At 37.9% G+C, this 27,169-nt stretch overlaps 1 protein-coding gene across 1 annotated transcript in view; it reads right to left on the bottom strand.

Annotated features, from left to right (window-relative positions):
• thsd7ab (thrombospondin, type I, domain containing 7Ab) overlaps positions 1-27,169 on the bottom strand; it is a 231,566-nt gene that overhangs the window by 72,682 nt on the left and 131,715 nt on the right. Inside the window, exon 8 of the mRNA XM_079837772.1 lies at positions 18,401-18,595. Coding sequence (XP_079693898.1) covers positions 18,401-18,595 — 195 coding nt within the window. The remainder of the gene's footprint in view (positions 1-18,400; positions 18,596-27,169) is intronic.

The following is a 27,169-nucleotide window of genomic DNA, read 5'->3' as shown; positions in this document are numbered from 1 at the left end:
AGTGGCAGAAAGTCGATGCAGCCGGCGGAGAGCACCGCGGTGTGTCTAAATAATTGCTGACATTTACAGGTTTGCAGATGACAGAGCAGCCCAGTGGGCCTGTGAATCAGAGCAAGAGTGTTACGAGAGGAAGTAAGCGCATACGTCTGCCTGCTTTAACTTTATAACACGCACAGTATTAAAGTTATTGGCTCTGACTGTCAGATCCATTACATGGGTGATTATGTTTTCATTTGGGCAAGGGTAATAATAGGGCTTTTCACAATATGGGCCAGATTTACTGGCGTTAAAAAACTATGGATTTACTAAAAACATGCAGTGAGAAATTAGCACTGAAAAGACATGGGCTGCGTCCCAATTCGCCTACTTATACTACGTCCTAAAAGTATGTACTCTTTTTGTGAAGAAAAAGTACATACTTTTGAGTGTGTAGCAGAAGAGTATGCAAGCTTTGGGACATACTACTTCGTCATCTTTAACGGACTCTGTTACGTGCGTCCCGTCACCGTTTAAACTGCCCTGTCAATCATCGTCACAGTTCAAATCCCCCACATTCAATTTAATTTCCTACCGTATCGGAGAGAAATGTAATCGCTCGTTGATCTGCCTTTCGTGGGTCTTTAATGCAGAGACTCATGTGTTTGCAAAGTTAATGGCCAAACGTATCATTACAAAAGTTCTCAATGCTGCTGAAGGAGAAATATAATGTGGATAATATTGAATAAATATCTTTTCGTCAGGTTAAATACTGATAATTGCTCACTCAAACCACTTTATCTAATCCTCTCCACTTAACCGTCAGACTCGCGTAACCGTCATGTTTGTAGTTTTTTAAACACTTTTTATCCGCGTTTGTAGTTCTAATCGAATCCTCGTCCATCTCGCAATGGGTTGTGGGCAATATCAGCCGTTAGAGTGCGCATCGATCTGCACTTCGGATTCTGACCGGAAATAGTAGACCATCCGGGAATCTTTGGAATACTTTTTTCAACATACTAAGATTTGGGACATACTAATTATTTTTTCGAATACTATTTAGTACGGATAGTATGCGAATTGGGACGCAGCAATGGACAGTTTTTTTTTTTTTTGCTGTCCGCAAAATATTGCATATGCTTTTGCAGGAGTTTCCCTTTCAGACTCAATATTTGTGTGAGGAGAGTATTTAAATGAATCATGCCACGTGATTTACTAAGGTTTGCGCTAGTCAATTTACTGGCATTTGCAACGATATTTAACACCCAAAAATGCACACTTTGCACCGGTGTTGTTAGCAGATCACATGCACCTGATTATCATTGGCTCTGCTTGTTTGTGACCCTACGCAAATTTGTGTTGGTGTTGACAGACTATGTAGGTCATTATTGAACTGATCTGTGTTCTTTAATATGCGCATTGTGAGTAAACAACCGGCAGAACTTTACACTAACATCTGGACTTTTATGGGACGCTAATTTGCCCAGTTTCTGACCATGTGTTTACCTTTGCAACATTTCTTGTCACCCTTAACCCTGAATTGAGATGGCAAAAGGTATTCTTCTTCAGAGTAATTCTTCAGATTTCTTGACACCGTGAAAAATTATTCTTCAAATGATCTGCGTTAAAACATTTATCACATGTCTGGCGTAAGAATTTGGCGTAAACAGGATGAGAACCTGGATCCATCATGCCTTGTTACCACTGTGCAGGCTGGTGGTGGTGGTGGTGTAATGGTGTGGGGGATGTTTTCTTGGCACACTTTAGGCCCCTTAGTGCCAATTGGGCATCGTTTAAATGCCACGGCCTACCTGAGCATTATTTCTGAACATGTCCATCCCTTTATGACCACCATGTACCCATCCTATGATGGCTACTTCCAGCAAGATAATGCACCATGTCACAAAGCTCGAATCATTTCAAATTGGTTTCTTGAACATGACAATGAGTTCACTGTACTAAAATGGCCCCCACAGTCACCAGATCTCAACCCAATAGAGCATCTTTGGGATGTGGTGGAACAGGAGCTTCGTGCCCTGGATGTGCATCCCACAAATCTCCATCAACTGCAAGATGCTATCCTATCAATATGGGCCAACATTTCTAAAGAATGCTTTCAGCACCTTGTTGAATCAATGCCACGTAGAATTAAGGCAGTTCTGAAGGCGAAAGGGGGTCAAACACCGTATTAGTATGGTGTTCCTAATAATCCTTTAGGTGAGTGTGTATATATATATATATATATATATATATATATATATATATATATATATATATATATATATATATATATATATATATATATATATATATATATATATATATATATATATATATATATATATATATATATATATATATATATATAATTTTAATGGACTGAAGAATCATCCATACACAGTATGGAAACAATGCAGTTTAGAAAAAGACAACCAATCATGAACTGCCACAGTGCTTAGCTCATAAAATATTAATGCACTCTGTATAGCTGCAGAAAGTAAAACTGTTGAGCGTCTGAAGTAAACTCCTAAATCAATGATATTACACTCATAAATATGCAAATAAGAATATAAGCCAGGGTTTACAAATGTACAGCGTGAAACCTTGTTGACTACTACCATTAATTATAACCCAGGGTAAAGCATGAACCGTGTGAAACACACACACAAAACCCAGGGTTAAGAATGAACAAACTGAAGTGTGAAAAGCCAAATTAATATTTGTGCTCTTCCCACAGGAAGACATTTGTGCCTCTATGAAGCTTGACTGCAGCGTTGCGAACGCCTCCACAGAGTCTTGATGTTGAGCCTTTCAGAAGATGTTCTGCAATCAAAGCACATTCACTGGTTTATTTCTGTGGGTGTTTGTAATTAATTGATTTCCTGAAATGACACCTCATGATCAGGTTTTAAGACAGAAACATACACATCGCAAAATATGCAAACACATACAGTAAAGCTGGTACATAATAATCCCTTTTGTGCTACTTTGGCGCTAACAACAAGCAAACACAGAACAGAAATAAAACACTTGTTAGGATTTGTTGACTAATATTCTGAAAAGAAGGTAACAAATGATATAATTCTGAATCAATGTTAAAATGTTTAAACATTTGATTCATTAATTTGAGTGTGTAGATGTGGTATGGTATTAACAATTAGCATGTTGATATAAAAAATTATATTAAAGGGATAGTTCACCCAAAAATGAAAACGGAGTGTCTATTTACACCAAGTGCAAATAGCGTGCCTGCCTTGTTGGTAAGTGCTAAGTGCTCCGCCTAACAAAGGTTGTTTGGGAAAAACAAGATAAAAAAAAATAATGGGCATATTTCAACGTTTTCAGTGGCGTAGTCAGTAAAGCACAAGGCTTAAAGATCTGGGTTTTGACGCAATTGACCCGGGTTCGAATCCACCTTTTGCTCGCTCTTCTCTCTTTTCCCATCACATATTATACCGGAAAGGCATTTACTTTCAATACAAATTAAGAAAATGTTCTAAAAATGAAAATAAAGTGCCTAAGGAAATGTTTAATAATAGGGGTATAACGATACACCTATGCCACGGTTCGGTTCATGTCACTGTTTTGGAGCCACGGTTCGGTTCTGTTTGCTGTGGAGTCATGGTTCATGGCGGGCACCAGCAATAATAACACTAGATTCACTTTTAACTTAATAATAACAACAGCAATAATTTAACTTTATACATTGACTTCACGTTTTCTTTAGAGCAGTTAACGAGTAAACTCAAATGAAATGAATGTCTGCACTGTAGACTAGTAGGAAATAATCTACTCATTTTACCATTTCCCATAATGTAAAAAAACATTTATTTCATAAAAATGTATGACACACACAAGTAATGTCCCACTGTAGCCTACTTAACAAACACATTAATTGAATGAATATGACTCATACTGATTAATGAAAAGGCCTATAAGTTAAAGATATTAAATAGCAGTTTTTGTTAATACTATAAAGTAGCCACCACACTAATTTAAAAATAAACAAAATAACAAAGTGAAAATAAAGTGGCATTATGTGGTTATGGAAACAACAGTTACCATGGCGAATACACAATACTTCATGAACTGTTAATGAAACATGAAAACTGCTCCTGATAAACAGAATTCTCATCATAACTGCATGTAAATCCTTCCCAGCTAACAGGTGTCAAACCAGTTATGTGATATATTGGTACTTTACTTTTATTTCATGACTTACAAATTGACATCATAACGTTGCATGCTCGTAGTTTCTCTCGTGCTTATACTATACGCCAGGATAGGGTGCGCGTGTAACTAAAGAGTGTGCGCTACGAGTGCAGTATAACGGCTTACAGGACAGGAAAGCGGTTTTTATGAGGTAAGAGAGATTTGTTATTTTTTAACAAGCTACGAAAATTACGATTTTGCTGGGACTCCAAGGTAGCATTTTGGGGAAACCGGCTCTTTTTGTCCTTCCACCATGCAACTTGAGACATGCACTTGGAAGAAAAAGTTAGTGTATTCTTAGTAAATAATATTATTATAATAATATTTTGTAAAAAATACAGCTCTTATTAGGGGTTAAAATTGTACTAATTACTATTTCATCTAATGTCAAGGAAGAAAAAAAATATTTTGTGGCATAAGGTGAATGAGTGCTGGGCCGGGGCAGCAGGGGGCGGGGCTCGTTCGGTTCGACATGAGAGTATCGCAGTTCGAACCGTGGGTGGTGTATCACGGTTTTTCGGTTCGGTTTGAATATCGTTAACGTTACACCCCTATTTTATAATAATAAAAGTATGTATTGGGTAGGGTTAGGGATAGTTGTAGAAAGGGCTTTTAAATGTACATTTTATGTTTATGTACAACAATACTGAGGTGTATGTATCTGCCAAAATAAAGTATCAATAGCATAATTACTATTTACACATATTGCAAAGAACTACTTTTACATGGTGTAAATAGAATATATCACTTTTTTCACTTAGTATGCTATTTCACTTAGTAAATAGCATCTACAGCTATTCGCACATAGTGTAAATATAATCTATCGCGAAGAAAATTTTATTTTCACTTTGCCGTTGCAAGATGAAAATTCTGTCATCATTTACACAAGAATGTGTGTAACCAAACAGTTAATAGACCCCATTGACAACCATAGCATTATTTTTCTCCCTACTATGGAAGTCAATGGGGTCCATTAACTATTTGGTTACCCACATTCTTCAAAATATCTTCTTTTATGTTCAGCAGAAGAAAGAAACTCACACAGGTTTCCAGGGCTATCGCTAGTGGGGTGAAAGGTGGTGACAATTACAGATAGATTAAAGGGATAGTTCACCCAAAAACGAAATTTGTATGTTTAGCTGCTTACCCCCAGGGCATCCAAGATGTAGGAGTCTTTGTTTCTTCAGTAGAACACAAACTAAGATTTTTAACTCCAACCGTTGCAGTGTGATAGTCGTATAATGCTTGTCAATGGGGATATTTTAGAGAGTAAAAACACAGACATACAAATCCTTATTAAACCACGCGGCTCGTTGCGACACATTGATGTCTTAAGACACGAAACGATCCCCAAAACGAAACGAAACCCAACAGTATTTATGTTATTTTTTTTACCTCTTATCAGACGAATGTCATCTAGTTTTCCCAGCGCCATAACTTCCGGGGAATAAGGTCAAAATACTGGCGCAATCAAAGATATATATACGTAGATGCCTCATTCGACCGATCCGCACAGGCACTAATGAGGAATCTATCTATATATCTATGATATACAGGGAGTGCAGAATTATTAGGCACGTTGATTTTCTGATCATATTTTTTTTCCAGGCACATTTGACCAATTCCAAACCACAGTAATCCTAATAACTACTATTGATTTAGTATTTAATAATGTATAAGTGATAATAATTGATAATTGTTCATGAAGGCTGGAAATGAAAATCACCTTATATTCAGGTGTGCAGAATTATTAGGCATGTTTTCTTTTACAGATAAATTGAGCCAAAAAAGAGATTTAACTCAGACTGAAAAGTCAAAAAGTATTAAATGCCCATGAGAAGGATGCAATACTAATGCAATACTAGACATTGCAGTTAAGGCATGACCATTGGACAGTGAAATGCTCGTTGGGTCAGCAGGGTCAGACAAAAACATGTGGCGGAGAAAAGACACCTGTTAACTGCAAAAGAATTAAGAATTAAGGTGAAGAATTAAGGGTGAAACCATCAGGAACCCTTTAGTCTCCAGTGACTCTTGAAGGACCAGCACCACATCCTCTAGTACCACTGTTTGAAGAATTCATCTTCCAGAATCTGGCAGTACGTTTTGGGAGTTCATTTTTAGTCCATCTCTGCAAAACTTCAGGATGGACTAAAATGAACTCTAGAGGATGGTACTAGAGGATGTGGTGCTGGTCCTTCAAGAGTCACTCTCAACCTATCTGTCCATAAAGCCTATAAATAAACCTTCTTCATGTATTTTACAACACTTCAGCTTGTGATTCTTATCTAGTGGGGGTCATTTTTTAGGATTCTTTACCTAACTGAAGTCTCTGAGATCCTGACACCTTGCACTTCTGGAGACTCCAGGTAGGTTGCAGCTCTGGAAAATGGTGGCGCTGGAGACTAAAGGGTTCCTGATGGTTTCACCCTTAATTCTTCACCTTAATTCTTAATTCTTTTGCAGTTAACAGGTGTCTTTTCTTCACCACCTGTTTTTGTCAGATCCTGCTGACCCAACGAGCATTTCACTGTCCAATGGTAACGCCTTAACTGCAATGTCTAGTATTGCATTAGTATTGCATCCTTCTCATGGGCATTTAATACTTTTTGACTTTTCAGTCTGAGTTAAATCTCTTTTTTGGCTCAATTTATCTGTAAAAGAAAACATGCCTAATAATTCTGCACACCTGAATATAAGGTGTTTTTCATTTCCAGCCTTCATGAACAATTATATATCACTTATACATTATTAAATACTAAAATTAATAGTAGTTATTAGGATTACTGTGGTTTGGAATTGGTCAAATGTGCCTGGAAAAAAAATATGATCAGAAAATCAACGTGCCTAATAATTCTGCACTCCCTGTATATTTTGCATGTATTTTGACCTTATTCGCCGGAAGTGATGGCGCGGGGACGGCTGATGCAGAGCCATAAAAAAAAATGTAATACATTTTTAAATATGGATATTTTTCTTACACAAATGCATCGATTCGCTTCAGAAGGCCTTTATTAACACACCGGAGCCGCGTGGAGCACGTTATTTGACGGACAGATGCATTTTTCATGGACTTCAAAAACAGAGCAACTATTACTGCTATTATAATGCTTGGATTAGCCAGAACATTTTTAATATAACTCAGATTTTATTCCTCTGAAAGAAGAATGTCATATACACCTCGGATGACTTGAGGGTGAGTAAATCATGGGCTAATTTTCATTTTTGGGTAAACTATCACTTTAACTACTAAATCGAGTAGTACAATATATTAAATACAATATACAAATCCAATATATTCCCCAACTCTTATCAATCACTATAGTATACTACAGTGTCAGCTTGTATGCCTGAGAGTTTAATGAAAACTATACAAAAACAAGCAATTTTAAGATGTTTTCCAAATATCTCCTGTCTCTCCCCTCCATAAAAATGGTTTAATCCGATGCCAATGACAAACAGCAGAGGGACCCAATAATATCGCATGTCCCACCCCAGCAAGTTAACAGAACCAATCAGAGTTGAGGCTGCTCTGAGAACAGTTGAAGTTAACAGAAAAGTTACAGTGGAAGTGAGACTGAAAATGTCAGGAAAAAATCTGGGTACCAGTAACGTCACGAAAAGAAAGAGAGGGAGGCCAGGAGAACTACTTAATCAGTCTGTGAAAATGTTAGTCCAGTCAGTGTACACTCTGCTTATTACACACACAGGGACGCGCAGCACCACACAAACATTTTTAAATATTAAAAAATAAAAGGATTACTCTACACAAATTCCACCATGTAAACAGTGAATCCGCCATGGCGCGAGCGCAACTGGCTTTTAAAGGGAATGGGAGATGAGACTCTGGGGCCGGATTCACGAAAATCTTAAGAAAGAAGAAAAGAAAATTCTTAAGATAAATTCTAAGAAGTTCGTAAGAATGTCTTGAACAATTCATAAGAAGTTCTCAAATATTTTCTTAAGAATATTTTCATTTTTTACTTAAGAAGAAAATAAAAGGTGTTATTTTATTGAAAGGTATTACTGAAGACTGAAAAACACCTCTTTTTTGCGCTTCCTGCAGATACCCGTAGATATCATAATAAGTGTGCAGACTATTTTCGTCGTGACTGGCTTGACGGGAGTTAATCACTCAATGTTGTGTTTTTAATGTGCCCTGTCTATAAAATTGTTATTTTATAAGAGCCTATCCGTTTATCAAGAACTCTGCTCGGGTACCAAAGATTGGCTGTTAGATCTACACAAGACGAATCCTATCTCAGAGACATCAGAGCCAGCGGCAGATGCCAGAAGGACTAGCCGAGGAAAGGCTGCTCTCGGCGGGGTTAATGAGTGCCCGGTGATCACCTGGATCTCACAACTCCGCAAACGGCCAATAAAATTGTAAAATAGGTGCTCTCTTTATAAATAAACCACAGATTTAATCTTTAAACAAGTACATTCTCGCCTGAAAAAGTCTTAAAACTACAATTTGACACATTAACAGTAGCATTGGTATTTAAGATAGGTTGGAGGTTATCCTAACTTTAAGAAGTTATTTACGATGATTTTAAAGAACATTCTTTTCGTGAATATGAATCCTTCTTAAATTTTATCTTAAGAACAATCATAAGAAAAAAGATAAGAACATTCTTAAGAAAAGTTTTTGGGAATACAAAATATTCTTATATTTTTTCTTAAAGGCCCACTGAAATCAAAATAAAGTTTTTTAGCTTTTAGTATGATTATCTTAGCCTTAATGATATGTGTAAGCTAGCGTGTTCCAAAACAATGACAACATTTGCATTTAGGAGATATAAGCATTCAAAACTTACAGTCTCTCACTTCCGCTAAAACGAATCAAAGATTTTGATGATATCATCGCAGACTTCACCTTCTCATCAAATCTTCTGTCCAATCAAATGCGCTCTAGAATCTGAAGTCCCGCCCCCCTGCATTATAAATAGACCCTGATCTGCGTCTGAAAACGGTCAGTTGTTCATGCATTTACTATTTTCTACATGATGAACGGCACATAGCGCACTATACATGCGATAGGAAACGATTCAGACAGTGTAAATATGCTTTCAGCTGAGGCGAATGAAGTCTGGGTTCACAATAGTTTCACTCACACCGCTGCAGCACAAACACATAATCTAGACCAGAGCCGTTGACTACAGACACGAGAGCGCAGAGCGGATCATATGCGCGAGTCAGCGCAGACAACAAAACATATCGGACCCTTTTAAATGCTGCACAGAATGCTGTATTTCAAAGTGATATGGAGGAGATTATGATGATAAGCGGTTAGATTCAGAGGAAACTGGCTTTAAAAAAACAGAAAGGCTCTAGTCAAACTGTGGTAATAACGAAACGCTATTGGCGGTTTCAAAAAAGGGGAGGAGCTGCTAACAGCTGGAGCCGTTTCAGGGGAAATTACGTCAACACATTGAATAATGCTGCGCGTTCCAAGGCACTTCAGTGGGCCTTTAAGTTAGAAAATAAGAAGAAATTGGCAGTTAAGAATAATTTCCTTCTTCAGAATGTTTTGTGAATCCGGCCCCTGATTGGTTTATTGCACGTTACGCCCAAAACACACCCATTACTCATTAAGAGACTAGGGATAACCCTTTAAGACCATGCGCCTGGCGCACCGACTGTTTTTCCCGTCGTTAAACTGGATTCGGACATGCCCTAAGTGCACCTGAGCCATGCACTTCAGACCATACGCTCAGATCATTAAAATAGGGAACCATGTCTCAAATGAAACATGAGTTTAGATGTATTTAAATGGCTTGTATAAAATATAATAAATAAAATAATAAAGGAATTTTGTCCACCTCACAGCACTGCTTCAAATGCCCTGAGCATTAGAGGAATAGTTCACCCAAAAATGAAAATTGTCATCAAACGAAGAAAAAATATATATAATGGAAGTCAATGGCTACCGTCAACTGTCTGGTTGCCAACATTCTTTGAAATGTCTTCTTTTGAGTTCAGCGGAAGAAAGAAACTCATACAGGTTTGGAACAACAAAGGGTGAGTAAATGATGACAGAATTTTCATTTCTGGGTGAACTATCCCTTTAAACCGGATATGTAATTATTGAAGTAGCTAGATAAAAACATGAAAAACTTCAACTAACTCACTAACTTAAGATCAATCTTTTGTTCCACCATGACAGTTTTTCACCTAAAAAAAAAACTGGCCATAAAACAAAGCAGTTTACACTAATGTTTGTAATAGTGTGGCAGCACTGAGAATGCGATACTAGGAATTGCATTTTAAATGCTCTAGATTTCACAACTCAACAGTGTGCTTAAGTTTGCATAAGAGTTTGCGTTCATGTACTTCTGTCGAGTATGTTTTAGGCCTTTTGCAATATTCTACAGCAGTTTCATAAGAGACCCAGAGGACTACAATTTGTTTTCCTGTTTACAGTATGAGTTTCATCATTATGCTGGCTGCACAAATGGACTTTCAAGGACATGCATTATGTATAAGGTCTTGCTGCATGAACTGCTGCATTTGGCATCTCTCGTCAGATGTCAAGCAGATGTCTTGAACAGAAAGCATGGTGCATTATACTCATCGTCAGATAAATCTGTCTGCCTCCCAAAGGCCATCGCTCAATTGAAGGCAGCAAGGCGGTAAACATGTCTTGAACAGTGAATGAAATTCTAGGTCTAATTTTAGTTGGGAAATAATCATTTTGGGACTATTTGCAAATAATATTTCCATTCATTTGCATCCAATATATTGTTAGTCTCGAGATTCTTCACGTTAGTGAATAAATACATCGATCCGATCCGGGTTCTAATCCGCCCTCATATATATATTTTTTTCCTCATTAAAATCGAAGATCTTCATCAATGATTGTATAGGAACACTCCACTTTTTTTAAAAATAGGCTCATTTTCCTAGCTTGACGTTGTCATACTCAATTCTAGTCAGAATATGAGTCTGATACTGCTCCGTTGGGCTGTGATTATGGGGCGTGTTTCAACCGAACCAGGAAAGGCCTCAATTGGATAGACCTACAACCAATCAGAGCAACGGAGCGACGCATAACATTAGTTGTCAAATGTCAACGAACTCAACTGCACTGTGTTGCCAAGTTGGGGTTGTTTTCCATGTCCGCGGGTTGAAGAGACCCCAATTATGTGATATACAGACCCAGGAATGCGAATTTTAGCAGGTAGCCCTGCCAAAATAACACATATTTTACCCCCCAAATGCCATTTTTTTTTGGAGAACCCCCCAGGAAAGTTATTGGGCTTGTTTTTGGTTAGTTTTGAGGAACGTTAGCAATTGGGCGGGTTTTGTTGTAAAAACTTGGCAACCCTGTCTGCACGCACGCTGGAATAAGTAACGTTAGAAGAAAAAGATGAGTGTAAACGATCTTTGCCGGTGTTGTAAAAAAATAATTTAAGGATACACAGAGAACTCACCAAAACGATCATCATTTCTGAGAGAAATAGTAAAGGTGAATGCATATACGAACAAGTTCTCCGTTTAGGATTAGAACAAATTCAACCCAAGCGCCTTTGATGACGTGGATGATTCCGTTACTGTTTATCATCTGTCCATCATCGTCTAAAGCCCGCCCTGACAATTTCATTGGTCCGAACAGTTTCTGCTCGGGCATAATTACTCCTCTACCGATCAAGTCCAGACCAAACTGCCCGAGCCTAAATGTTGTGGGCGGGGCTAAGTTCGGCTGGCATCCAGGCTATCATTTTCCAACTCTCCTAGCGTTAAACAGTTGAGTTTTACAGTTTTCGAATCCATTTGGCCGATCTCTAGGTCTGGCGGTAGCAATTTTAGCATAGATCATTGAATCTGATTAGACCGTTAGCATCTCACTCAAAAATGACCAAAGAGTTTCGATATTTTATGATATGGATAGGAACTATACTCTCATTCTTGCGTAATAATCAAGGAACTTTGCTACCACGGGTGCAGCAGGCGCAAAAATATTACGCAGTGCCTGAAAATAGTCCTCAGCACGCTCTCTGTGCAAGCAGGTTGTCACGTTGGTTATGTTTACAGAAGTTAGCCTATTTTCAGGCGCTGCGTAATATCATTGCACCGCTGCACTCATGGTACGGCAGCAAAGTTCCTTGATTATTACGCAGGAATGAGAGTATAGTTCCTAGCCACGTCGGCCTAGAAAATCACAACTATTAATTTTCCGTCAGTCTTAGTACACGATGTAACTACAGAAGAGTCAAGTTTTAAAAGGGAAAAATATCGAAACTCTTTGGTCATTTTTGAGCGAGATGCTAACGGTCTAATCAGATTCAATGATCTATGCTAAGCTATGCTAAAAGTGCTACCGCCAGAGCCGGAGATCGGCTGAATGGATTCGAAAACGGTCAAACTCAACTGTTTAACTCTAGGGGAGTTGGAAAATGAGCCTATTTTCAAAAAAGAGCAGGGACACGTTTGTGTGCATTTTGTTTGGTGATTTCACCGGAGAGAATAGAGTCTCCGCAACAGCATTAAGCAATAGATTGACGTGCTCGTCTGTGTGAAGACCGTGTACGAACCAAAAAAGGCCGTAAACCCCACCTGCTTTGATTTGATTGGCCATCTCAAATAATTTTGACATTGACGAGCACTTTTAGACCACTGAGCAGACCAGACTAAAAATGTGACTTTTACCTTTTTGTCATCCTAACATACAGAGCGCTGCGAAATGAAGAGCAGCAGTGCAAGAATTTCAAATATTGGGGGGGACAATTTGGCCATTTCTCAATGTCTATGGTGGTTATGACCCTGGAAGGCAGTTACTTTAGAGGAAAATGGTGCTCAAAGCAAATTAATTCAAGTGAAAGATCTCACTTCATTTATATTCTTTGTGGATGTAACATTAAACTGTGAATATAAGACTCCATTAACATGTTCTAGCTCCAAAACACATCTAAATCTACACACTGCACACTATAGATGAAAATAATTAAAATGTACCATAGAGTTCGGGAAACTTTGGAACCCTCGTAAGACCTTGAGATAAAGCAAAAGTTATGAGCGTCCTCGTATTTATCTTTAGACATGAGAATCAGTGATAAGGGAGTAAATATTTCAGGAACTACTCGACTAGTACAAAGTAAATGTTTTAACATTACACATATTTGAGCAATGGTAAAACAATCAGCAGTTAGACTTAGCGGTGACTTCAAACCATGCCAACAAATCTAACATGACTCCTACAGGAAACTACACTACAGGGCCTAAAAACATGAGGTGCTTTGATGTGTTACCCTCCATAACTGTAATCCATGCCACTACCATTGACGTCACTGTAGAGAAAGCACAGCGAGAATTGCATATAGACTTCTCTGAGAGGTATACGATACAGAAATGACAAATGAGAGAAAACAGAAGATTTTCTAATTATTCTCTAATTTATAAGGCCTCTAAATGGCCAACATTGTGTTAAAATGTTAGGAATGTTTATTATATCTCTCAATCACCATTGAATTCCATTGTATTATATGTAAAAACTACAAAGCTCTGATCATAAAACAAAGCATTAAATATCATCTTATTAAGAGATATTATAGGCAGATACAGAGTGACGACTGATATTTATATGCATTTAATTGAAGTAGTCTGTTGTAAAGATCTCATCGACTTACAAACTATTTAATTACACCTTAGTTTTTTCCCATATAAATATTAACAACTGCACCAAATTGCATATTTTTACTCAGTTTGGGCCTCTGAATAAAACAACAGTGTTTTTCCTCCTCAAGTATCAGCTTCATATTCTCACTATATGAGCTATAAATGTCAGGGTTCTCCTCTGATAGTTCTGTCAGTCTTGTCTTTGTTTAAAGTGTCTTTGTTTGTGTTGTGCTTGAACACATGGCTTGGTCTTAGTTTGTTTTGGCCATGTGCTCCCCTGTTCTTGCCTTCTTGATTCTAATTACCACAGCCTCTTGTTTAGTCATTGTTTAGTCCTCATTTGTATGAGTGTGCCTACCCTGTCCTCGGCTGCGTCCGAAACCTTGAAAATGCTGCCTTCGGAGGACACATTTCAAGGCAGGAAGGCACCAAGGCACGTCCGAATCTAATGTTAGCGTCACTTCCTGCCTCCTAAGATACCTTCATCTGATCGATTTTTGAAGGCAGCATATATGTATCCTTCGCTGCCTTTGATATCCCACAATCCTGTGCTTTCCATTCTGTGACAGTTGACCTGGTCAGTTTGTGTGTAACTGTACGTTTTTTACATTTTCTACTTCTGATGTCATTTCTAGCAAGAAATTACTAATGTAGTACTTAAATATTTGTTTAGTTCTCACCAAAGCACATTTTGCTGTAGATCATTAAACGGTTACACTGCCTAACGTAGCATTCACACTGGACGTGAATGACGCGAATAATTTGCGCTATTTGTGCGAAGTTGGACGCTTGAACATTGAGTTTACTCGCTTCATTCGCGCGTGAAATTCGCTTCATTCACACTTGACATTCACTTCACAACAGATGCCAATTCGCTTCATGGGAGGGGCTTCTGCCAGCCGGCTTGTCTCGTTGAGACATGGCTGACATGGGCTGTGTTTACATGTCTTTTTTGTTAAAATCTACTGTTAATGTGTGACAAAACGTAGTTATAAGACTTTTTCAGGCGATAATGTAGTTGTTTAAAGCTCAAATCTGTGGTTTATTTATAAAAAGAGTGCCTATTTGAACATTTTATCTGGTGTTTTCGGAGTTGTGAGCTCCAGCGGATCAGCGGCGCTCCGCGCTCGTTAACCCTGGCGAGAGCAGCCTTTCCTCAGCTAGTCTGGTATATGTAACGGGCGATCTTTGGTCTCATGGATCTATAATTTGTTCCCTGGCAAATCGTTTAGGCTGAGGGCAAAGGGAAGTTTCATTACTATTTTATTTTTAGGCTATAACTTTAAGTTACAGTTGTAGCCGACTAGCACAGACTTTGAATGTTTGACTGAATTGTTTGTTTTATTTCATGTATAGCTTATTATACCTTTTACTTATACTTTTGTATTATTGATCATACATAAACTTCAATCTAACAAAAAGAGACTGGGTTGTGTTTAATGTCATTTAATGTTATCACAGTGATAATCATATTGTCTGAACCAGATATTAATATACAGATTTTCTCCTCATTGTTGTCACTACTAGAGCAAGCTCCTGATATCGGCGCGAATATCCGCCAAAGTTCAGATTTTTCAACTCGGGCGATTCACGCCGCCTCATTCGCGTGAATCGCACCGCTGAATGACTATTCGCGTCTTTCCATTGACTTAACATGTAAATCACTCGCGCGAATCACGTCATTCGCGTCCGGTGTAAACGCACCATAAGAAGTCTGCCCGAAATCAGTTTAGTCAGGTACCTTCATGCACAAACGCTGCCTCACAAGCCATTGTCTGATAAGGCAGCGAGGCAACGAGTCAGCTGCCAAGGTTTTCGGACGCAGCCAACATGTTCTCAGCTCCTCGTTTGCCTGAGTGTGTTCATCTGTTCTTTGTCTGAGTGTTGTCACCTGTTCCTCATGTTTTCTGCTCCCTTTATAATGTGTGATCTTTCCCTCATGTGTTGCTGGTTCATTATAGTGGTGCTGTTAACTCTAGTATTGCTAAGCGTTAGTTCTGCCTTTTGGTCCTGTCTTGTCTTGTCTTGTTTCCTGTGTGTCTAGTTCCAGTCCTGTCCTGCAAGCAGAGCTTCCCTGGCTGCTTGCTCTCCTTGCCTAGCTGCAAGCCTGGTGCGTTTCCCGAGATACCTGAGTGCATTGCCCTAGGATTCCTGTCTGGCCATCGCTGGTATCTTTTGGTCTCGTCCTGCTCTGACATAACTGCTCTCCAGCCTACCACCTTCTTGAGCTAGTTATAGTGGCTGCTCTTTCTGCATGTTATTGTTTTCCTTATCCGCTTATACTGTCTGGACTGTGTTCACCTGTTTTTTTTTTATAAACCCCTGAACACTCATTCCTGCATTTGAGTCCTCTCTCATAAAATTGTGACAATTAAAGCCTGATGTATCAAATATGGCACTCAACAAAAATACAAATCCAATTTTTTTGTGTCTAAAGGTTCAATAAACTCCTCTATTAAAAAAAAAAAAATTTGTTTCCGCCACAGAATCATTTTTTTTTTCTCACAATTCTGATATAGAGTTATATAAAGTCGCAATTGCGAGTTATAAAGTCAGAATTGCGTGTTATAGTTGCAATTGAGTGTTTTAGTCAGATTTTTGAGATATAAACTCGCAATTGTGAGTTATAAAGTCGGAATTGCAAGATGTGAGCTGATGTGAAAAGATAAAAAAAAATATCGCAATTATCTTTAAAAAAGTGTATTCCATGGAGGAAACAAGCTTCCATCATTTCAAGTCAGATTTTACAGGGTTAAAAACATGAAATCAAATAATCAGACCCTTGTTTTTTTAAACCCTCCGTTCTGGCATACAACACCTGCTTAATTCCTGATGGAGAATAATCCGATTTGTTGAATTTTATTCTGAAATACATCAGATTACAGAAATAAACTGGACTGTGAGCTGTGTTTGACTTTGACTTGAACACCATCTACCTCAGTAGCTCACTCATGTAAACTGACACTAAACCTTGCTGGAACAGATAAAGTGGATTTAAGAGTTTTGGAACACTGACTCTCGGTGATGTCACATCGCTGTGAGAGCGAGGAGTCATCCATCACAATCTCAGACGGGTTTAGCTTGAGAAATTCTGCCCTTGTGTGAGTCTTCCCTTGACAGTTTCCTGTCAGCTTTGTTAAGGCTAATCTTACGCACTACAGAGCATAGAAAATCACAAGTTTTTTGCATGTCATCTTGTTACAGTGGCCTAGAAAAGTAATTAGACACTTAAGTCACACTTTAAAATGTACGCAGGTCATTGTATGAGATACAAAATATCACGATGCTGGAGCTTTACTCTTACAAACCTCACTTTTCTGAGCCATATTTGCATGTTCCCCTAATATTTCATTTTTTCTCTTCTTTTTTTAAACAACATACTATGATTTCAAACCTACCAAACATGTTTCTTTACAATAAATGCCATTTTCATGGCTTAAGTGTCCAAATTAGTGCTGTCAAAATGAACGTGTTAACGCATGCAATTATTTTTTTCAGGTGGCATTAGTTTTTTTCTGTCACCCTGATAAATGGGATGTTTGTCAAATCTGAATCATGTGCGTCAGGTCTTAAAGTGACAGCAGCCTAATAAACCTGCTTTTTGTCATTAAGGATGATCAAAGAACAAAAGAAAAAGAGAAAATCACCCACTGCTCTTGACTGAGTAGCTTTAATAATTAATAATACTTTATATTTAATATATAATTTATGCAGTGAAGTGAAAGACTAGTAAGTGTTTGATCACTTTATTCAATTTAGACCTACCTGAAAATCTTAAAGCACTGTTTACAGGGTTACATGGGTCAAAAACAATGAAAACAATACAGTTTTGTGCATTTTGACAGGGCAAGTAAAAATCTGAACCGGTCTGACTGGGCCAATAGAAAAAAATTGAGCCCTGATATATTGAAGGACACAGCTAAATGTGACATTTATTACAAGGGGTTTATGTGAAGATGTGTTTTAAATCTACTTAAATTAAAAGTTGTTATTTTTTAAAGATGAATAAATGTTAAAATTGATATACTTTAATGCTAAACACCTCTAATTAATGGCTAAAATTTTGAAAAAAACGATTTCATGGAGACATCAGTAGCAATATTGGTATCGGTAATAATGGCCTTCTTTTATAAAAAAGTATTTAAAATATAGGCTACTGTCTTTATGTTCTTTCTATATTAATTTGAAGATTAAATGTGAAATTACAATATAAACTATATATTTAAAAAAAACACGTACATTTTAGGTGTGATTAATTACAGAAAAATTTGCAATTAATTTGTTTACTGACAGCACTAGTCCAAATACTTTTTGGAGCCACTGTATATTAAGCCTTACCGTTCACACCAGAGTGATTTACATGTTAAGTCAATGCAAAGAGGTGAATAGACATTCTGCGGCGCAATTCTCGCGAATGGCGCGAATTGAACGTTTTGGGCGTTTGATGCACGCAACGCGTGATTCGCACAAATAATACAATGGATGATTTAGGGTTTTTTTTTTAACCTAATATTTGTATTTCGATTCCTAGAGTATTGTGTGAGTTTAGCACTGCTGAAATGAAAACACACAAGTACCCATGCAATATCTTCTGTACCTTCTCCTGCATTGTAAGCCAGTATGGCTCTGGTTCTCATCTGCTTGCCCTCGGCGGTTTTGCTGGAGCAGGTCTGGGAGCAGGTGGACCATTCAGTCCAGAGACTGAGAGCACAGTCTTTAGGGCAGGGAACCATACAGGGCACAGACACAGGGAAGACCGCATCCGCACACATCTCCTTCTCCACCTCTGTACCTGAAACGCAACACATGGTGTCATTAATGTGGGTTTACAATTCATTAATCACCATTCTTCTAGTGCCTTATATGAAAGATACAGTTAACAGTTGACCTTTGCACATTAACGGATAACTATTTTTTTAAAAACATAGATTTTAGCATGACTGGCTTTATGAACATTAGCTTAATTATTTTTACTGTGTATGCTGTAGAACTGATACACTGATGCAAAACCAGGAAAAAAAAGGCCTTTATTAACCCCGCAGAGCTGTATGGAGCACATTATTTGACAGAGAGATGCATTTTTTTTATGGACTTCAAAAACAGAGCAGCTATTACAGCCATTATAAAGCTTGGATTAGCCAGGACTTTTTAAAAATAACTCTGATTGTATTTGTTTGAAAGAAGAATGTCATATACACCTAGGATGGCTTGAGGGCGAGTAAATCATGGGCTAATTTTCTTTTTTGGGTCAACTAACCCTTTAAGCCTTTTAAAATGTTATTAAATGTATTATTAAAAAGTTGATATTAATTAATTATTATAATGAAATATTAAATTACATTGATTTAAATATAACTAATTATATTAATACAAGTTAAAACAACCCAATTGCTAAAGTTGCACCCCTATCGACAACAGGACACTTTCATTTTAATTCATGCATGAAATACGACCCATAGGAGCGTTTACTAAAGTTGCGCCCTTTATCGACAACAGGACACTTTCATTTGAATTCATGAAATACGACCCATAGGAGCGTTTACTAAAGTTGCGCCCCTATCGACAACAGGACACTTTCATTTGAATTCATGAAATACGACCCATAGGAGCGGTTACTAAAGTTGCGCCCCTATCGACAACAGGACAGTTTCATTTTAATTCATAAAAAATACGACTCATAGGAGCGTTTACTAAAGTTGTGTGCCCCTATCGACAACAGGACACTTTCATTTTAATGCTTTGTTTCCTTTTATTTGCGTCATATTTCGGGTTTTGCGTAGCTCAATTGATAGAGCATTGCAAAATACAACATCATGTGATCATGCAATCATGTGTTTCGATCCCAGGGAACGCATGTGCTCATAAAGTGTATATGCACTATGAATCACTGGATAGGTTTAGGGGTGGGGTGGTTGTAGCTGTTAATAAAAAAATATTTTTGCTAAATGTAAATATGACAAATGTTGGTAAAAAAGACCACACATTGCATTTAAATGAACACGCATTTTGATTGGTGATGACAGACGTGACATGACACTGTCATTATTTTTATGCCAGCTAGAAGGCACATGCCTTTAAAACGTAAATAAAAGGTCGTAATAAGGTGCTTTAAAAATGACCTATAGAGTAGTTTTTTTTCTGGAGGACAGTCTGGGATTTTTAGTTACTAACATTAACAAAAATGAATAAATACTGTAACAAATGTATTGCTTAGTGTTCATGTTAGTTAATGCAGTAACTAATGTTAATACATGAGACCTTATTGTAAAGTGTTAAAAAATAATAAATAAATAAAAAAGCCAATGAGAATCACCACTGAGAATAATGGGAGCTACAAAAAACACATCCAGAAGATTTGGGCGTAAAATTTACTTAACTGTCATGAAAATAAATGTCACAAGGCAAAATATGTTAATGGACATAAAATTAGGCCACGTTTTCTTTATGCAAAAAAATAATTCACCCAGACAAGCTTTAAATGCATTTCAAAACAATCTGTTGTCCTATTCTGAAACCATGCCATCCTAAAAACAGTAGAAAGCAATCCTACAGATGGTTCTGATGGACAGGCATAAACAAAACATGCAATTGTCAGTGTGTTCGTGTTTGGCAGCATTCATTACCACGCACAGGCTCTCTCAAGGGTTCTTATCATATCTTTTACTCTGAGCCAAATATGATGAGTATCAGCTTGGTTTTGGCTTTAGCTCAGTGACACGCTGGGGAGAGAAAAAAAACACTCTCTGCTTGAGCACTGAACCACAAACACCCAATAAATATTTCAATCAAAAGCAGGGACACACCAAGTTTTCCTTCTAGCAGATAGCGATATAATATTTACATCGATCTGTGTCACAACCGGAGCCATTTGTGAAGCAATATTGTACGCGTCACTCTCAGACTGTCGGAGTGAAGGAGATGCCAAGTCTGCCTGTAAAAAAACGACAACTAGCAGATCAATTTTAATCAGTGTATGATGGAATCAATCTGCCACAGCGTACGGCTACAGCGAAGAAGGTTATGGCGAGACGGGGGGCTTTCGATCGCTCACGCGGCAGATGCTAGAGAACATTATTGCACGTTATTATTATTTCATAGACTTCATAATCACACGGCCACACAGCAGATTCTGAATGACAGTGGTCACGTGACAGTGGGATTTCTTGAAAACAACAGATGTTTCCTTGTAGGGACTGTGATAGTTTGTCTTTTTTCAGACTCTCCAGCATTTGCTCAATAAACATACTGAGCCTTAAAGGGATAGACCACCCCAAAATTAAAATTTTGTCATCACTTACACACCCTCACGTTGTTCCAAACCTGTATGAGTTTCTTTCAAAAGACGACATTTTAAAGAATGTTGGCAATCAGACAGTTGACGGCACCCATTGACTTCCATTGTAGGAAAAAAATACTATGGAAGTCAATAGCTACCGTCAACTGCAACATTCTTTAAAATATGTTCAACAGAAAAAAGAAACTCACAGAACAACATGAGGGTGAGTAATTGATGACAGGATTTTCATTTTTGGGTGAACGGTCCCTTTAATGTGGTAGAATTGCAAACATTTCCATGAAATTCCATTTGCAATTACTGGATGCATCCACTGTTATTAACTTCAAACATCCGTTATGGTCCGCAGATATTTTTAGACAAGTCTGACAACAAAGAAAGGTTACACTCTATTATAAGGTGTCACTGTTAAAGTGTAATTTAATATTTAAGTACTAAGTAATAATAATTAATGTACATGTGCTTACAATAGGGTCAGGGTAGGATTAGGGTTTGGTTGAGGGTTAGTTGCATGTAATTATGCATAATTTACTGTTATTAAGTACAGTACATGTAGCATATGTAACAAGGACGCTGTAAAATAAAATATTACCCAAAGAAACAAAGGATTTTCAAACCACCAGGTTGCTATGAGCAATTTAGAAATAGCCAAATTTTGCCAGGCTAGAAACATTGAGTATTTGAAAGACAATGAATATGTCGAGTTATGTCTATTTCTTAAAATGGTACATAAAAACTAAATCAAGCTGTAACTGGTCATTTTACATATCACACAGACAGGTCTTGGCCACAAAAAAACTGCTCAAATGTTTTGTTAAGACGTCAGACAAATTAAGACATGAAAACTGACGATCAAACATTATTTCTCCCAAATTCATGACCGTTTTCACAGATCATTTGCACTGAAGCTAAAATGAGCAACAACAATAACGCAAGAAGATTTTGAGAACATGGAGTATTAAGCAAAACTAACAAGGTGTTTTAGACTTTAGACACAGGGGAGCCAACTTGTCAGAACACTGTGACTCTGAGCCTATCAAAACATTGCTCTGTGTTTGTTTTAGCATTCTGACACAGCAACACTAGCACAACCAATGGCGCGAGTCCATCCGTTTACCCAACCAATGGCAGACAGGGAATTGTAAAAAACTTCAAACTTCATTAGAGTCTCTTGTGGTGTAGAAATTACACACTTAACCTTTAACGTCCTGCTGTCAGGTGAACAACCAGTAAGTAATACGATCGATTAAAATTCATTAATCTTACAAAGTAGCATTTTTAAATTACTTTGAAAAAGTACAGTATTGGTTTCAGGCTTATTTTGGATCAGACATAATAACCTCCGGTTCAATGATCAGAGGAGTCATTCAATCCAATCAAAGAGGAAGTGAGTCGTCTGACCAATTCAGACTCTTGAGATTGATTCAAATTGATTCGCCAGTTAGTTCAACCGATGCGTTACAGGGTACATAACACACACAGTTTCTGCCAGTCTCAGGTTAATCTTGAGTATCTATAGAGTAGTATTGCATCCTTCATATCTTAGAAGAGTGTTTCGTTTATCATATTTAAAAAGACAGATACGCTGTACCGATTCTTTCCGAAAACAGTCGAGCTCGTGCAGGCATGCAGTGGGCGGAGTCACGAGCACACACACAATACATCATTACATTACTTTCGATTCACTATACTATACACCAGTGGTTTTCGACACTTGACCGGGAACAAACAAACACACTTGCAGAACTCCGTTGCTGCTGAGAAGAAGAAAAAAAGCATCCACTGTTTCCTTAACGCTGGGTTATTTGGGGTTATCTTTCCCTCGCAACCATAAACACACTTCTTTAGTGAAATTGTTGATTTCGTTGTCTAAAAACAAAAGGACAGAAGTGCCCATAAAAGGAATTCCACCCTCTATGACATCATACAGGGCCATACTCGAAAAAAACTTTCCGAAACTTGTTAGAATCCAGAAGGAGTGTATTTGCCACAGAAATGCTGTCATAAGTCCAACTTGTTTTTAGAAATTTTGCCCATGTTTAGCATGAGAATCAACTCTTTAACTGTGTAAATAAGTCAGAATGCATGAAATAGCATTAGACCCCCCTTCAAAATGAAGCACACCAATCAAAAAAGTGTTAGACCAGAACAATAGCCACTATTTGGAGCCTTTGTTTTGCATTAATTATTTAAATACATGAAATATTTTTAGTGGTCAGTTTCCAAACATAAACTATTGTTCAAAAGTTTGGGTCAGTAAGATACTGTATGCATGTCTGTCTTTTTTTTATTTTTTATAAATTAATATTTTTCTTTTTCTAAAGCTCAAAATAATTAATTGGTTTGAGTAGAGCCAACTCAATCAAATTAACTTTCGTTTTCTTTTGAGTTCACAAAACTGACACATTTTAAGTAATCTGAATTGTTTCATTGTTTTGAGTTTTATGAACTTTTTTCTTTTAATTTAGCAAACTTAAATTTCACTGAAACTGGGCTGGGATTTCTATTTCCCAGCCTGCTATGCCATGACACTCAAAAGGCAGAGTGAATGCTAAAATTAAGTGTTATATAATTTTTTTGTGCAAGATTAATATTAAAGGCGGGCGTACACTGTGTGAATTCGGACACTCGGAAGGTCGTGAGATATTGCACACGCTACGAGTTAGTTAACTTGATAATCGCATCAAAGCAGCTGGTACACGGCATGACTGTATTGCACGGCGAGCCAGCGGCAATCACACAAGCTTTCGCGCTAAACACAGATACTGGAGCTTTCAATGTTGCTGCTATAACTTCAGATAGAAAAAAGAAAGAAAAATCATTTGTGTTCAAATTATTTGTTGAAAAGAAGAGAACAGCAGCCATTCCTTTCAAAATGAAACAACCAGAGAGAGAGAGGGGGGGGGGGGGGTGCGTGCATGAGTGTGTGTGTGTGTGAGTTAGTAGTGGGAAGTTTGGATCATTTTTTTACTGACTCAGATCTTTGAATCTCGTTCAGCAAAATGAACACATCTTTTTTCAAGACATTTCAGCAGAATCTTATTAAATTGTAACATGCTACATTTTTTAAACACATTTAGTACTTTTGGAATAAAAAATAAACTATAAGCTAATGCAGCCATGGTCAAACTTTGAGAAAAGTCTGAGAAAAGAAAAGATTAATTAATTGCTACTGGGTCTTCAGGCTATGTATGCAATCTATTAGTTCACCTCACCTCCCGATCCAAATCGTTCTTTCCTTTGTCACTTCACATTTAAACACATCTGTTCCCTGGAAAGTTTAGTTCACCTCTCGTGTCTTGGGTATGAGCCGTAAGTTCGGTCATCATGTCTGATCTGGGCCGTGACAGCCTCATATGTAATACATGCGTCCAGAAACAGAATTGATTAGTTCATCTCTCGAGTCTTCGGGTTTGAGTCATTCGTTCATCAAGCCTCATAGGCAAGGCTATGCAGTCACCGGAAACAGAAAAGATTAGTTCATCTCTGGAGTCTTCTCGTTCGATTCGTTCGTTCTTTTTTCACGTGACCGCTTCCCTGTTCAGTGTCTCGCAACATATACATTACAGTCATATTATTGACTGCATGATGTAATATATTTATTATTATAACATCATCAGAAGATATGTGCAATAAACATTTGTTATGCCTATCCGTTCTGAACAACACAATGTGTCCAGGCTTCATATGAAAATCAATTATTATACTAGCTAAAAAACTGAACTAAACAAACAAACAAAAAAACTACTCACTTGTTTGTAAGGAAGGTTGTGAATTAACCATAGACTGTAAAGAAATTAACTAATTTCTGTATCCAACACAGCTATCACGTCACGTGACAAAAAAAACGATACTCGAGAGATGAACGGTTTCTGCATCCAGCCTATGGGGACTTGAACGAACGACTCGAACTAGTTGACTCGAGAGATTAACAAATTTTTTCTGTTTCCGTTGACTGTATAGCCTTGCCTATGGGCCTGGGGGACTTGATGAACGAATGACTCGAACCCGAAGACTCGAGAGATGAACTAATCTTTTCTGTTTCCGGTGACTGCATAGCCTTGCCTATGGGGCTGGGACTTGATGAACGAATGACTCGAACCCGAAGACTCGAGAGATGAACAAATTTTTTCTGTTTCTGGTGACTGCATAGCCTTGCCTATGGGGCTGGGACTTGATGAACGAATGACTTGAACCCGAAGACTCGAGAGATGAACTAATTTACTCTGTTTCCGGTGAATGCATAGCCTTGCCTATGGGGCTGGGACTTGTTGAACGAATGACTCAAATCCGAAGACTCGAGAGATGAACTAATCAATTCTGTTTCCTGTACAGAACATATGGGATGTTGTGCATGCAGAGTCAACACAAAATGAACGAATCGCACTCTGAGACAACCCGTTGTTCTCGAGTCATATTAAAGATTTGTTCAAAATGAACGAATTGTTCATGAAAGACACATCACTAGTGTGAGTGAGTGTATGTATGCACACTGTATGGTTGCAACCACTGAGCTATAGCCTTATAATACTCATCGATCTAGCCTTTGTGACGTGGTTATGCATGATTTGGCAATAGGGGACAGCCATATGCGGGTGAAAATCGGGCCGACTCCCCACATTTTTTAAACATGTTTAAAAATTATCGTGAGATTGGGAGGTGCTCTTAACGTGCTCGGCTCTGTCTCGTAATTCCTCTCACATGCTGCGAGCCGCGAATATACGAGCATCTAGTTTAGTTTAGAGGAGTTTCTGTTTTTGTGGGGTTACCATCATGGTGACGAGTGGAGCATGAGCTTAGTTTTAGAACAGAGCTATTAGTCGGGGAGCCAAAGTCTCAAAAATGGGTTGAACCTGACATGGTCTGCCATACTTTTTATTTGTGTTTTTTCTGTTAACGTTGACCCTAAGAACCAATAATTGGAGGGTCTGCTCTGCCGGAAATATCGCGAAAAAAAATTGTGGCCATTTTAGAGTATGCACCGTTTATTTTTTATCAGAAAAATGTGAAAAATGATTTTTTTCCTCAAATCCTCAGTGGGTTGGGTAGGCTGTTAATAAATGTATTCCAGATACACAGAACACATGTGCTGACAACATCCTCTGAAAAAATAACTTTTAAAACACATTTCTACATGATTTTGCATCAATTTAATGCAAAAAATAGGCATTTTCTCACTTTTTTTCCCAGTATTTTCATCTTTACTTCATTGGCAATCAACTATTCCCCCAAGTTATGACATCTGTCAATATGCCATTCTTTTCACCAAATAGTATACTCATTCCACAGAAAAAATTATAGAAATCCAACCAAAATCAATGGATCTGTGATGATTTCACTACTGGTTGGCGATCAACAAGCTCAGAACCTCAATAGCATTTTAGGCTACTCTCAAAATTCCGATAGACATACTGGATATTTAACATGGTTGTTAATGTCCACATTATTAAACATCATGGTCTAGGCATCTTTTTTAATTTCAACATAACCCTGTTCTCCCAATGGAAGAGTGTTGTGATCTTGGCAACTGCTTGGCAGACATCCTGGGCAAGGTTGAGAACTTGTTCTTGCTGCTTAGGACTGACTTTCACCCGGTCGTCCTCACCTAACTGTGGAGTTGCATCTGTTATCATCCATGCCAGGTGGTTATACAGGTTAGAGCTCACTCTTCGGGATGCGTCCAGGTATGATATCTCTAGCTGCAGTGACGGGTCTTCAGTCATACTTCCAGGCATCTGCTGACTTCCACTGGCTTGAGCTGTTCTGGCTTCTCTTGCTTCCTTCAGGATCTGCTTACATTGGTTTTGGAGGTCCTTCCATATTCTCTTTGCAGTGTTGTAGGAAGAGACTATGGTGTCATCTGGTGTCAACTCAGATATTTGCATCATCTGAGGATTTTTTCCAGAAATAAAATCCATAATTCTCTCGTCTCAGGGGGATATGAGGGGGAAAGTACCATAATTTGAATATACTACCGGGTTTCTACTGATACAAAGCTTAATGCTAAATCACTGAAGTAACCCTTAAAGTTCCTTCAAATTTGAGAGCATGCAGCCAACATTAATTTCTGCT

Source organism: Gobio gobio (assembly GCF_949357685.1).
Source record: "Gobio gobio genome assembly, chromosome: 15".
NCBI lineage: Eukaryota > Metazoa > Chordata > Actinopteri > Cypriniformes > Gobionidae > Gobio > Gobio gobio.
The sequence above is the reverse complement of the archived record's forward strand: the minus strand, read 5'-3'. Positions and strand labels throughout refer to the sequence as shown.